Here is a 14,778-nt window from a genome sequence, read left to right as displayed (position 1 = left end):
TTGCTGGCGAGGAGGCCGTCTTTGATTACCATTTCCTTGATAGCGTCGTGGATGGGGGCAATAATACATGACGTGACCTACCTCTCCACAGTTGTAGCAAATGTACTCACGTGCTTGCCTTTGTCCTTCTTGTCTATTTCATTCATTTCCTGGCTGGGGAGCCCTTACACCTTGAACCAGATTGATGGACAGGCTCTCTAGTTGATTGGTGATCTGTTGAAGTAATTCTTGTTGAGAGGACTCTTGGTCTGTTGCTCCTGTCCCTTCTACTACCCTTGCCATAGGTTGAGCTAGCGGTGGAGGCTCCATTCCCCCTTGTAGTTGAGCTTGGAATTTTAACTTCCTATCCTTCTCCCTTGCATAAGTCATAGCTTTATCAAAGGTATCTGGGAATTTACCTTTTACCTTTTCTCGAAGGATGGGGTAAAGCCCTACCAGGAAACAGTCCTTCTTTAGGCATTCTGGCGCCCTTTCTCCTTCACCTAGTGATGCACACCATTTCTCCCACAGGTTGGAAAACTTTCCTTCATAGCTTCTATAGTCATTGGGTGATGTTTGGCGTAGCTTTAAGATCTGTCTCCATATCTCCTCTGGAGGCTCATGGCGGCAAAATTCTTCGATGAAGGCCATCTTTAAGGACTCCCAGTCTCTTCTTTCTTCAGGTGCCAAAGTTTGATACCATAATTTTGCACCTTCCCTCAAGACCAAAGGAAAGGCCCTTAACTTAGTAGCTTCGTCATCCCTTCCCGATACCAGAAAGGCCATTTCCAAATTATCCAAAAAGTCTGGAGCAACCTCCCCAGGCTTACCATAAAAATTAGGGAAGGCCATAAGTGAGAGAGTAAACAATTACACAAACAGCTCCAATTTATTTTAAAATAGAGTATGGTAATTACAATTTGGATCTTTAGCATAACTTAGCTCAAAATAGGATGAAGATCGACACATCAAAGGAATGGTAATAGTCTAGTAAGGGTAGAATAACAGGATGAGGAGAGCGCAAGATTTCCCCAAGTCTCTCGGCTCCAAACAACAGGGCTATTCTTTGCTGATAAAAGATTTTTCTATCAATACAAATATTCACACGGATATGACGCACAAAATGGACAGGAAACATGCGGGGATCATCATTCTCATTATTGGCATCCATACTTACACACAAGATCCTAGCTTAGTTGCACCACCTTGGGACCAATGAGCCTGATCAGCCACAGAAGGTCAGCACCTCGGATCCCTTCGACTCTTCCTGATGCATCTGTGAAGACGTAAGGCGTGATGGCAACACTTTGTACAATGCTGAGCCTTTTAGCAAGCAACAATTGGATTCTATTACCATAATCAGCATGACGAATGAAAGTGACACCATTAATGTGCAGCACATCATCAACTAAGATAGTTTCCTTAGATTGAGATAACTTCTTGAAAATTAGCAGCAAAGGTAGGGCAGGGAGGCTTTTCACCCGGTCTCCAAAGCACTTTGGACAATATCCAAAGTGATCTTCACGCGGACAGGAGGTTGGCTTGGGATTGGTGGTGTCTAGATTCACAAAGTGCACTGGGAGCACTCGCAGATGGGCGGCAATCTTGTAGGCAAGCCTTCGCCTCTTTGCTTCAGGAAGATTTAGGGATGAGAGTCGTGGTTGTAAGTTGGAGGTTGAAGTTGGTTTCTCACTAGCCTTTTTCTTGCCTGTAGTGGTCATGTAATCCCTTATTAATGAGATTAAGCCAAATGTTACCTTATGCTTGAGCACGTGCTGCAGCCTTGGGCCACTTAGGTGTAGAGGTGATCTTCCTCCTCTTAGTCGGCTCCTCACGAAAGAGAGGTCTGGTGATGCTTTCTCTTCCCTTAATGTGTGTCACAGTACCTTCGTGTATGTTGATGTAGAATATTTCAAGCTCGTGTGCGTTGGAGGTTTCTGGAGCACTCATAGGTTGAGAGGAGAGGTATATCAAACTCTTCTTCTTACTCTCCTTCGTTGGCGACGATCACGAACAAGGCATGTAGAAGAACTTACTTCTTGAATTTCAATGACACTGCAACCTGGTAACAAGACCTCGATGAAAGCTTTTAAGGCCTCTAAAGCCTCCTCCTCTTCTGTTCTCCAATTTGCAAACTCCTCACGCCATTCGTCCATGTTGTAGATTGCACATCTTCATTGCTTGTGGACTGAAGGTCTGTGTAGCCCTCCTCAGTGGGGGCACCAAAATGATGGCGGGAAAAAGAGCAGTGCAATCGGGTGGCCTCTGTACTCGTGCACACTCCACAAACCACGCCTCATGCAAACAAACAAAGAACAAAACAAAGGGGGCACCACCCTAAATTAAGAGGTTTAGGGACCTCACACATAGTGCACATAGGCAAGTGAGACTTCTGGCATTATGATGGCATCAAAACATATGGCAAAACACATAGAAACGAAGCTTAGGGACCTTATGTAGCATATATATACACAAGACATTAGCTTAACAATACAACGGCATCTGATCATACATAACAAGGATATAGAGAAGCAAGACAAGGATGGCATAATCCCTTGTCCTAAGTTTGATGAGTCTATGCTAGGTGAGCTTGTGAAGGGAATGCGTGACTTGAAGGTGAAGCTTGCAAAGCTTGAAGAAAAAGACCAACCATTAGGGCCATGTCCTAGGCAAAGACAACATCCCAAAGAAGGGTTTGTTAACATATGTATTTGGTGTGACAGTACAGACCATGTAAGAAGGGATTGTGATGATTTTAGTGATGCTTTGACAAAAGATATTGTCTTTTTTAAGGATGGTAAAATCCAGTTAAGAGAGACAGATCTACCCTTGAGAACTAACTTTAGGAAGCGGGGAATGCAAACCTTAGTTGAAGATATGGCAACTAACCATGCCACCTCTTCAATTGAGGCAGCTACTTATGGAGTAAAAATTGTGCATCTTAGTGATGAAGAGGTGAGTGACCATCATGGTCAAATTTGGCCAAATGTCATGCAAATTAGCTAAAAAGGGAAAGCTTACGGATAGCGGGAAAAAGAGCAGTGCAATCGGGTGGCCTCTGTACTCGTGAACACTCCACAAACCACGCCTCATGCAAACAAACAAAGAACAAAACAAAGGGGGCACCACCCTAAATTAAGAGGTTTAGGGACCTCACACATAGTGCACATAGGCAAGTGAGACTTCTGGCATTATGATGGCATCAAAACATATGGCAAAACACATAGAAATGAAGCTTAGGGACCTTATGTAGCATATATATACACAAGACATCAGCTTAACAATACAACGGCATCTGATCATACATAACAAGGATATAGAGAAGCAAGCCAAGGATGGCATAATCCCTTGTCAAAAACAATCAACCCAGCAAGTAGGTATGATCCTACTAGCAACACATCAATACCTTAGAGAATGATGGCGAGGATGGTGGCCATGGAGCATGAGAGAAGACTCCTTATTTAGGTTTTAGGGCTAGTAATGTAGCATACTAGAGGGAGAGAGAGAGAGGGAGAGAGAGTAGAGCTTCATCCATAGCTCCTCGTTGTGAGCAATGTCGTCATAGCTTCGTTGCTTGGTGAAGTGGGTGAAGTGTTGGTTTTGAGTGAGAGAAGGCCTCCTTATATAGGTTTCTGAGAGGGTTTAGGATTAGGGATAAACATGCTTAAATCCGCTGATTGGGGTTACTTTTTGCTTAGGGTGGTCAACAGATTGAGGTCACCTGATATGTCACCATCAAGATATTCTCTAGAGTGATGTGAGAGGGGAGGGTAAATGCTGATTTTTCTGATTGTGACACATGGGGATAAGGCCTTGACCAGCATTTAAGAGCAGGTAAGGTGGTTGTTGAAACTGGAGATTCTGCACATGTCAGGGGGGGACCTGCGGGGGGGAGGTGGCAGCTGGGTCCTCCTGAATATCAAATTCTCAAAAAATCCTCAACCATGGCTTCTTTTGACATGTGTTCTTTGAAAAAATCAGCATGTCTCTTTTCAACTCAAAAGTCTTTATATCCCTGTTGACTCACCTTTACCATAAGATTTTCCCTTTTTCTCCTCCTGTAACTGCATTGTTGATGCCCAATCACTGCTTCTAGTAACAGTGAACTGTTACCTACCAAATACTTATGGTGCAGTAAAAAATATTTACCATGGGTAAAAAAAGTTACTGTAGGTAAAAAGTGATTTGTATTTACCATGTAGGTGAAAAATATTTACTGTGGTAAAAATATTTACTATCGGTAAAAAAGTGAAAACGGAGTATGCTGTGCTGTGAGTCCACACGAACATCCTCATGTAAATTTCACTAGAAATTCACACCTAGAATGGGCTATTCTTTAAGATATAGGTTGTAGGCATGCATAAGAGCTCGTTCCCACGTATCTTCTGTCCATGGCACTTTTTACTCTTTGGTGCTTGTGAAGTAGATTTCTTTTCTCTTTCGAGATCCCTTGGACTAGAGTATCCTCATCTCCCCAACAACTGATTGTGCCTTTATTGCATCTTCAGAAGGGGTCCTAAAAACCAAGCATCAGTATCCACACTCTGAGCGCTCTAAAGCAAATGTGTTTGTAATGATTTGCAGATGACACTAATGTCATGTTGATCAATGAGGGTTCGTCAATTGAAAATGTTGGGAATGTGTCAATCTTTTATGCCTTGTTATTGGTTCTCGGATCAATCACTCGAAAATAGGTTTAATAACTTTGAAAGGAGACATCCCTTTAATTGTAAAGAATTATGGATGCAAGGAAATCTTGCTAGGTCAAATTTGTAGATTATTTGCTATGCCAATGGGTATTAATGTCTTTTAAAACAAAACTGAGAATGGATCTTGGATAAATTAAGGGCCAAAATGAGATACTAGCAGTGTATGAAGCATCCCTTTAGCAAGAGTTTTGTTCTCAATTACTATTTATTACCTTAAGTGCTTGTTTAGAAGCCTGGGTCTTGTCAACTTATAAAAAACTACTGCTTGCTTCCATGCTCATATAGCATGAAGTTGTTTGGAAAACTAGTAAGGCATCCCATTAAAGGGGAATACCAGGTGGACTTTGCCAATGGGGTAAAACTCATCAAGGGTACATTATACACCGTTCCTTTTCTCATAAAACAAACAAACCTACTCTAAATATGCTGCATGGAGCTTTTCTTCCTATTCATCCGAAGATTTTCACTTGGAGAGAGATTTTGTTAGGGGAATGCAAAGGTTTGGATCTTCTTTGTAGGAAAAAATCAACAAATGGACAATGTGGAAAGTGGCATGAATGCAAGAGATTTCTCCATTTTTTACTTGGTGAGCCAAAGGTCATTTTTTGGCTCCTCAAGCCCACAGGCAGCCACGTAGCACATCCCTTGGTCATCCGATAAAAAAAATACCAGTGTTGCTTTTGAGTGCCTCCGTTGAAGTGTTAAAACAGACCAGACAGTAGTGCATAATTCTTTTTTATCTTTGGTGGTGGTTGCAAGACATTCTGTGAGAGGTGATGGGTAGGAGCAAAATCATTGGTTGGCTACATGAGAAAACTTTCACTATGGTTGCAACTACCCGAGCAGCATTTGGGCTGCTGGCGTGAACTGGTGGCCGGTTGACCACATGGAGAAAACTTTCACTATGGTTGCAACTGCCCGAGTAGCATTTGGACTGCTGGTGTGAGCTGGTCGCTACCCATGCTGTTGTGTTGTCGTTGCCGTGTCCTGTTGTCCACGCTATGCCGCTTGTGGCAACAACGATGTTGATGGTTGAATGCAGATGGACTAATCAAGCCACTTGTGGGCCTGCCAGTAGCAACAACGATGTTGATGGTTGAATGTAGATGTTTTTTAAACTAGCAAGTTTGTTTTTTAGAAGCGAAATTGATGAGCTGCAAGAAAAGTAGACTGCAAAGGCAACATATGTGGAAATCTTTGAAAAACAGCACAGTCGACGGCAACGTTATAGGAGTTGATGAGAAACGGAGGGGATTAAAAAAAAGTCGAGTAGAGGGGAGGTAACAGTGAGTAGAAGAGAAGCGAGCAGGTTCTAGAGGGGACGAGTTGTAGTTAAAAAAAAAGAGGCCAACAGATGTCACCTACAAATAAGGAAATCATCGCGTTAGAATCTAAAGGCCAACATGACTTGAATAAATAGGAGATAGGGCAACAAGGAGAGATAAGGGGAGGATAATTACATCTTCTTCTGCAATGTTTAAGGGAACAATCTTTCGGAGAAGAGTAAATAATGAGGGCCACATAGGTCATGAAGGCGGGAAGCTGCGGCGAGAAGAAATAAAGGGAGAGCAGTCCAGAAGCGTGAGTAGAAACGGGGAAGACGAGCTCTTTAGACAGAAAGGAGTAATGTTTACTTGGTGATCCAAAGGAGATTTTCTTGTTTCTTGAATGTGGAACTCGCCACTTGGCATGATTTGAGCCATTGCCCACCACTCGAATCGCATGGCCAGGAGCCCCGCTGGAAACAAGTTAAAAAACAAGAACATCGCTTTTATTAGGCTGCTTGTCAACCTTCAAAAAAGCGCTGGGAGCACGATGATTCATAATGTAGGTTACTCAACAAGGAGGCAAGAAGACATAATTGCTGACGAAAATAGTTTACAACACACACACACACACACACACACACACACACACACACAAAAGGTAACATTGATCAGAGGACATAGAACATAAAGTTACATCTATGTGTTTTGTGTATGGCAGGGAGGACATATATTCACAACACTGCACGTTCCAATTTCACAAGCGCAACTCCAGCTCGACAACACTGCAAGGTCCATTATCTGCATCCAATTTCGCATGCGCATGCGTTTGCTTGGCGCAACACATAAACACTACGGGGCAGGGCATGGATTCTGTCTCTTATTATTTTTTGGAGAGACCACAATGCCAACTCTCCACCATACTTTTGTATGGCACCTCTGTATGACGTGCACTGTATACTTTGCACTTTCAATCTGTGACGTTTCATTGCAAGATGATATGTTTAACTATTCACATTTCTTTTTTGTAGCTTGACTCAAATATCGGCCTATAGATTGGATAGTCAAAAAGCAGTAATACAACATTACAGGTCAGTAAAGCACCTCATTTATTGTTGCAATTCATTCATGCTTTATCTATTTGCTTGTTTTAGAATTTTACGCATTACTTCCTTTGCTTCAATTTATTTGGATCTCGATTTCAGAACTGTACACTCGATGGCAATCAACATCTGCATATGTTACACACGCAACTCTTTTTATACGGTTGCTAGCCAATGCATGTGATGCATTACAACAGTGAATACACAAGTAGTGAATGCATGTGGTGTATCATAGTAGTGAATTCACCTTGTGCATCTTTACTTTAGGTCTAAATAATTGATACCATAATAGGTGTCTAAATAATTGATACCATACTATATATGTCCTCGTTTATCCTGTACTAGGTGTCAGTATGAAGTTCTCAAGACGTAGAAGATTACGGTCCAAGCGTCGAAAGCTAGGGAGCAAACTACAACCAACTTGAAACTAGCTTATTGTCCATGTGCTAGGTCATGGTTTGAAATTACTGTATTGTATAAAGATTGGAGCATGGAATGTGACATCTTTGCTCACAATCTAGAAACATCTCCTTCCTGCACGAAGTCATACCTCACATATATAGCGATAAACAAGATCGACAGACAAATGAAATAGACACTCTTGCTGCCCTGACTTTTGTATTATTGTTGGGTGCTTTGCCATCGAAGTGGCAACAACAAGACTTAGCAACATTGCATCTACAATCCGTTACCAGTTCAAGATACCAACTACGAATTAACAGTCTCCCCTCTCTATTCATGAGAGCGATGAGCAATATTTGGACATAAAAGAGGTAGATATTATAAGTATAGATGAGCTATCCATGTTAACCAAAACGACTTTTGACCTTATCGTAAGACAAAATGTCAACGTAACAAGCAGTACATTGGGAGATCCTTTCAACAACAAATATGTTCTCTTGCTCAGTGATCTTGCCCAACTACCCCCAGTTTGTAGTCATACACGAGAGCTTTGTAACACATGCCATATTGGAAGCTCGGTCCATTGGCTACATGCAACTTTGAACAAGATGTCATGCTCTGTAAGACATGCAACGGACCCTGAATTGCTTCAGCTGTTGACCATTATTCGTGAAAGAAAAACAACCATAGATGAGATCAATTGTACCTTGGGTGCATGTACTATAGATGAAGCTCATGTGCATGACTACATTAACAACTCTACTACGATAATTAATATGTACTCACAGATGAGACGTCCAACACTATAACAACCTTGCCTTGAATAAGTTGTATAATCAAACTGACATTACAAAAGTTGAAATGAAGAGGAACGCGGGTAACAATATAAATGTCCTTCAAAAGTGGCTTCTAATGTCCTTCATTAGTGGCTTCCAGACCCTAAGTTCAATGAGCTGGATTCGATCGCAGTTGGTGTGCGCTGCATGATTGTTCTATAGATGTTATATAGCAAGGCCCGCCAAGCAAGACTAGTTTTAAGAAGCTATTAGAAGTTGTTTTGTCACTAGCGCCAGCTCACCTAGAAGTCTCTATAACAAGGTAGATGAAGAAGCTTTAACTAGTATCCAAACAGAAAAAAGGTGGCAAGCATAGAAGAATCATCTACCTCAACTATATTCCTCTCAAAGAGAATTCTGATTATGTAAGAATTAAAGCTACCTTTTCAACCCTAAGAGCATGTTCTGCATAGCTAGCAGGTGGATGTTTCAAAGAGTCTATCTGTTTTTCCTTCAGTTGTTTCATAGTGTTTTCACACACCATTTTGGCTTGTTGTATTAGAACTTTCAATTTGACATACATTTTGGGTCAACCTCTCATCTCACCATGTAAGAGAGCCTATTGTTCTCTAGTCTTTTTATAATTTAACATAATCTTTTTCACCAAAAAATAAAAATAAAAAAAATCAACTCATCAAGCATGGAAAATGTGCATCACAACTATTTTCTAAAAGATAACATGCTTTAACCATGGAAATTTAAAGTAAAGCAATAGCCAATAAAGGATTTCTATTCTGGTTTTGAACATTTTTGCATACAAAAGCCACAACCACAATAAAGTTGGAGCCCATCTTGGTAGTTCATGGTTATTTTGTAGCATGTGGTCTTGCAGAAAGGTGGCCCCTCTTATACCATGGACCCTTAATAAAAATGGAGATTTATCAAATGTTGGTTGTCTTGAAAGTGAGTCCAAGATATTTTATAAAGAGAAACACCCTTTTCTCCAAAAACAAAGAGCAAAGAAGAAATTGTTTTGAAATTTCATATGAACAAAAGCATCAACTTGCTTCATAGATCTGTTGATTCCCCATACAAAATGTATGTCATATAACACAACCCTTATGCTCAACATGTACAATATGAGCTCAAAATGCTTGACATATGTATGCAATCTTATGGTTGTGTTCTTGTTATTTGCCACCCTCTGGCCTATGCATATGGTTGTATTATTGCCTATCACCCTTCCCCATATCTTCGCAAGGGTGTGCCTCATACCCTCCCCTTGATCATGCATTTCTGTTGTGCTTCCTTTTGATTTAACATGCATTTTCTCAAGAAAAAAGGCATCAACAAGCACAACTAGAGAAATGCAAACAATTTTTGGGAAAATTATATTTGAAATTTTAATCCATCTAACACAAATTAAAATCATACAAACACCTCAAACTATTTTAAAATACCTCAAAATCCACTTTGGGAATCAAGGGTGGATGCACCAACACAATCATGGTATCATTGAAAATGGCAAGTTAAAAGTGGTTTTTTGTATAACATAAGGACAAGGTTGGTTATAACAAAAATGACTTCATACCTAATGGTTTGAGATTGATAGCTTATGATGTACAAAATTGGTTTCAATGTGAGTGCCAAATTGCCAATAAGATTCATGTCCTATTCTTAGCAATGAAAGATTTCAACTTCCACAGCTACCATACAAGGATTCCTTATAAAGAACTTTGGGACTTCCTTTCCTTGACCTCAACCTTTCATAACTCGTTGATAGTTAAGCTCTATGATTTATACCTCTTGCCACTATCATTGGCTCCAAATGGAGTTGGCATCATGAAATTTCCATCCAACTTGAAAAGCATCAGTATGGTCGTTCTATTCCAAACCAAACAAATTTTTTAGGAACTAACAAACTCAAACCAAAACACATTTAAGGCATTTTTGCACTAGACATCATTCAAAGAACTTGTGGTGGGGTGAAAGATACATATTGGGTGCCCATAGGTTGAGTCCATTCGCCTTAGTTACACAAAATATCGCCGCCTCTCTCATAATATAACTTTCCCGCGCTTTGATGGCCAAAAAAAAAAAAAACTTGTGGTAGAGACCACCTAAAAGAATAACTCGTGGTGACCAAGTCGATATTACGTTAGCAAAACTCCTTGGTTTGCCTTGAAACCGATTGTTTGCCTTTTGATGTATTTTCAATGCAAGATTTTTTGCAAACCAACAGTTCTTATTTTCCTTGTCTCTTTCTTTTATTCCGATTAGAATGTTTTCGATGAGGACCCTATGCGCAAATCTTAGTCTCCAAACTAAATTACCAATCCTTGGGGGTGACACAAACCACAAAACCTACCTTAGAAAACGTGAAACCTTAATTAACCTTGCTTATGGTGGCAGACAAAGAAGCAATCATTAAAAATTGTGTTATAGTGCTAAAATTTGCAAATTCTTCAACAAACCCAAGAGGTTTCTTTTTTTGTGGTCTCTTGATTTACATGCTTGCTAGGAAATGGTAGTTTTGTCAAGTGTGGAGTCTAAGACTCTCTTATGGGATCCTAAAAAAACATTCCAAGGACAACATAAATCATGACAGTGTAAGAAATGTGGAATACAATAAGGATCTAGTAGCAAGGAGAGTAGAAAGAGATACGATGCAAAATAGATTAGTGACAAATCAAAAACTTTAGATTAGCACAGTATTACAAAGTGATAACGTCATCCACCCATGCGCTCTCAAGGTAGAGCTTAGATGACGATTTAGACGACTAGAGCAAGTAGGAATACAAGAGACTAACAGTCCTTACACAAAGATGTGTTGTGTGCATCAAGTGTGCACACTATTTTACCGAATTACTCATGAGAAAGTCTCCGTATATAGATGTAAGGGAACCTCTAAACATCCATGTGCAGCTACCCTTTGATAGCCAAGTCCAAGTAGGACTCTCTCATGCGTCCATGTGTAGTTGCTTTTGGGTAGACAAGTCCTCCTAGAACTCGGCCACCGACCAAAGAAATCCGACCACTGGCCAAAGACCACGGACAAACCGGCCACTGGACGTCAATTTTCTTCTGGCCGTCGTCCGCCAGCCAAGATATTCCGACGAAAAGGAATATTCCGACAAAATGAATAAAAAGTAGGCTCTGAATTTGCTCCGTACCATCCACGATCACAAATAGAGATCTCATCAGCATGCAAAGCTTGAATCTACCAAATATATGTGCACCATTGGCTTCTCATCATATGGAAGCCTTACAAACTGTGCAACATATATTGTGATGGCAAAACTGAGAAAGGTGGACATTGCAAGTATACCAACAGACAGGGCATGAAACCTTTCTTACGGTAGCATGTCGACAAAAAAACAAGGCCATGAACACATACAATGACATTCTTGGCACACAACTCAGGTGTCGTTCACCTTTCTTAGCATAATCTTAAATAGATAGAGACTTATGTTTTGAGAAGAAAATGGGCAAAAAAATAAGGGTGTAATGAAAAGTAGGCATGGGGGACTAGTAAATGCTTGCCTCATGAGTCTTGCATGTAATACGAGTGTGAACTCGATAGTTGGTGAAATCATCTATGACCAACGGAGTGAATGTATGTCCATGCAAAGTCCACCACTAGAGGGGAAACAAGTCGCGGACATGCGCATAGACACTACCCACGAGAGAGAAGAAAGGGCTAGAAAACCAAAGCCCAAGTGCCAAGGGGATGTTATGTCCAAACCAAAAAACATGCAACAAAGCAACAATGCACTCCCCAGTGCTTGAAAAAAACCTAGGTTTAGTGTAACCCCACCTACAAATTTTGAGATTTACCTCTAAGTTTTATAATTGAAGGTGAGAAAACCTAAATTAAAAAAAAACTAGTGTAGATTGGTGTAAAAACCTTCAGACTTAGTTAGTTTACCTCTATTGTTTCTCATATGTAGGTTTGCCAAGTTTTTGGGAAAAAGTTTTTTTGGAGCACTGCACTCCCCTTCCAAGGCAATGCCACGAATTTAAAGTTCTAACGAGATTAACCAAACCAAGTGTAGCTTTAATGTGATTTGTTCATACATACATATCCAGCCTATCCTTCTCACACAATTGGTGGTTAAACTACTTCCATAAAGGCCAATGGGCAATGGCCATCTCACATCTCACATGCGTTCAAAGGTGGTCCTCTTCTATCATCCATATTTATAGGCGAGTGTATACACTGGCCTATTACCAGCTCAAGCTGCGCAAGATGAGTGAGTATTAGCTGCGAGCTCTCTCTCTCTCTCTCTCTCTCTCTCTCTCTCTCTCTCACACACACAGACACACACAATCGCCCAAAAGTGTGAGACTGTGAGCACGTAGTTCTTGCAGCTCACGAGCACATTAGTGAGGAGACTCTCTCTCTCTCTGCCTCTGCATCCGCAGAAACCAGCTTCTAGATAAGCTTCTCCAATCGCAACGAGCTATAGACCTCCAATTTAAGCATATGAATCACCCTCATCTTATTTTACCGCAACCCTTCATTGCAACTTTTGTCTTCATGAAGCATCCATGCATTGGCTTGCATTTCCTTGACATCATATTCTCCGATTGGCCCAATTAAGCTGGCATAATTTCCAATCATCGCAAGCTTTTGATTGCTAATCAAAAGAGCGGCCATGGAGTACATGATCACAGAATTTGCATCGAGGCTTTCTGACTTTGCGACATCTTCACCATTCTTCCCCACAGTGATGTGCAAAGCATTGCCAATCTCCACAACCGTCTTGCTGTTTTTGCTCATATTCTGGGTGTACAAACTGGGAGCAAATTCAATTTATCTGGTCGATTTCGTATGCTTTTCGCCGACATCAAGATACCGATGTCCATTTAGCACATTCCTAGAGCACTCCTTCCTCATGGGCATCTTCAATGAAAAAAGCTTGCAATTTCAGCAATTCATCCTCGAACGCTCTGGCTTAGGGGAAACCACCAACCTTCCTATTGGCCTCTCGTACTTGCCGCCGAGATGGACCATGCCCTTTGCCTGCGAGGAAGCTGAAATGGTAGTATTTTCAGCTGTGGAAAAGCTGCTTGCGCACTCAGGCATCGCTGCCCGCGACATCAGTATTTTAGTGGTGAACTGTAGCCTCTTCACCCCTGTTCCCTCTCTCTCCGCAATGATCATCAACAAATTCAAGCTCCGAAGCGATGTGAAGAGCTTCAACTTATCAGGGATGGGGTGCAGCGCGGGTGTGATCTCGCTCTCTTTGGCCCAAAACCTTCTCCGAGTGCATGGCAATTCTTATGCCTTGATTGTAAGCACAGAAAACATCACCCAAAACTGGTATTGTGGCAATAGAAGGTCCATGATGATACCCAATTGTTTGTTCCGAATTGGGTCAGCCGCCATACTCTTGTCCAACAAGCGTCAAGATGCGGCACGCTCAAAGTACAAGCTCCAACACATAGTAAGAACACTGACAGGCGCGGACGACAAGTCGTTCAAGTGCGTGTATCAAGAGCAGGATGAGGAGGGAAATTGTGGGGTCTCTCTATCAAGAGACTTGACAAAAGTTGCAGGGGAAGCTTTGAAAGTGAACATAACCAACCTAGGTCCCCTGGTGCTGCCTCTATCGGAGCAAATTGCGTATGTGTTTGCAGAAATTCGACGCAGAATTCAAGCCAACCCCAAGAGCAAAGCTTACATCCCAGACTTCAAGAAGGCCTTTAATCATTTTTGCATACATGCTGGTGGGCGAGCAGTTATTGATGAGCTAGAGAAGAGCTTGAAGCTGCAGCCAGACCATGTGGAGGCATCAAGAATGACGTTGCACAAGTTTGCGAACACGTCCTCTTCGTCGATTTGGTATGAGCTTGCATACCTCGAGGCCAAAGGTAGAATCAAGCCTGGCCATAAAGTATGGCAAATTGCATTTGGTAGTGGTTTCAAGTGTAATAGTGCAGTATGGCAAGCATTGCCTTCAATTACTACAGCATGCAAGAAAGGGGCTCACAACAATCCGTGGGTGGAGTACTTAACTCAGTACCCAATACACCTACCCGACGTCGCTAATTAGGACCGAGATTGATTTCTCTCACAATGCCACAACTCCTTTGACATGTTTGTGCAAATGTGAGATTAATCACTCATTGGACGTTAGCAATAAGAAGCAACCCTGTTAATCCTTAGAATCACCGTCGAATCATGTTCATACACTCCATGTCAACAGGCAATGGCCAATCCATTAAGCCCTAATTAGTTATGCTCCAAATATTTTCTCACTATTAGATGTAAAGAGTTGAAGGCCAGTCAATTAATTAAGCCCTTCTTTAAGCTCTACATCTTCCCTCACTATATGTTTTCAGTACTGCATCTTGAATAGCTTTTGAAAGGATATTAATGGCAGAAGCCAATCTTATTGATCTGTGGCTTGTATTAATCAACAAATAGTCTCGCAAGTCTTTGCATTAAAATTAAACAACAGAGATCCAAAACTGGGTTAGAGAAACACAAGATACCCATTTAAAAGAGTTCCAAATTAACATTTCCCAATCAGCATTC

General features: G+C 41.2%; 1 protein-coding gene and 1 pseudogene across 1 annotated transcript; one reads left to right on the top strand and one right to left on the bottom strand.

Annotated features, from left to right (window-relative positions):
* Positions 1–5,407: 5,407 nt before the first annotated feature.
* LOC147429134 (uncharacterized) lies at positions 5,408–10,249 on the bottom strand. The gene is made up of 3 exons (XM_086495729.1): positions 9,826–10,249; positions 6,149–6,426; positions 5,408–6,049 (listed from the first exon to the last, which is right to left on the bottom strand). Exons 1-3 carry the CDS (start codon positions 9,900–9,902, stop codon positions 6,021–6,023), a joined length of 384 nt encoding a protein of 127 aa, XP_086351855.1. The 5' UTR covers positions 9,903–10,249; the 3' UTR covers positions 5,408–6,020.
* A 2,221-nt stretch (positions 10,250–12,470) lies between these two features.
* LOC147429133 (3-ketoacyl-CoA synthase 4 pseudogene) lies at positions 12,471–14,556 on the top strand (annotated as a pseudogene).
* Positions 14,557–14,778: the final 222 nt, after the last annotated feature.

The sequence above is a fragment of the Adiantum capillus-veneris genome, chromosome 22 (assembly GCF_014529385.1).
Source record: "Adiantum capillus-veneris isolate H3 chromosome 22, ASM1452938v2, whole genome shotgun sequence".
In the NCBI taxonomy this organism is placed as follows: domain Eukaryota; kingdom Viridiplantae; phylum Streptophyta; class Polypodiopsida; order Polypodiales; family Pteridaceae; genus Adiantum; species Adiantum capillus-veneris.
The sequence above is the reverse complement of the archived record's forward strand: the minus strand, read 5'-3'. Positions and strand labels throughout refer to the sequence as shown.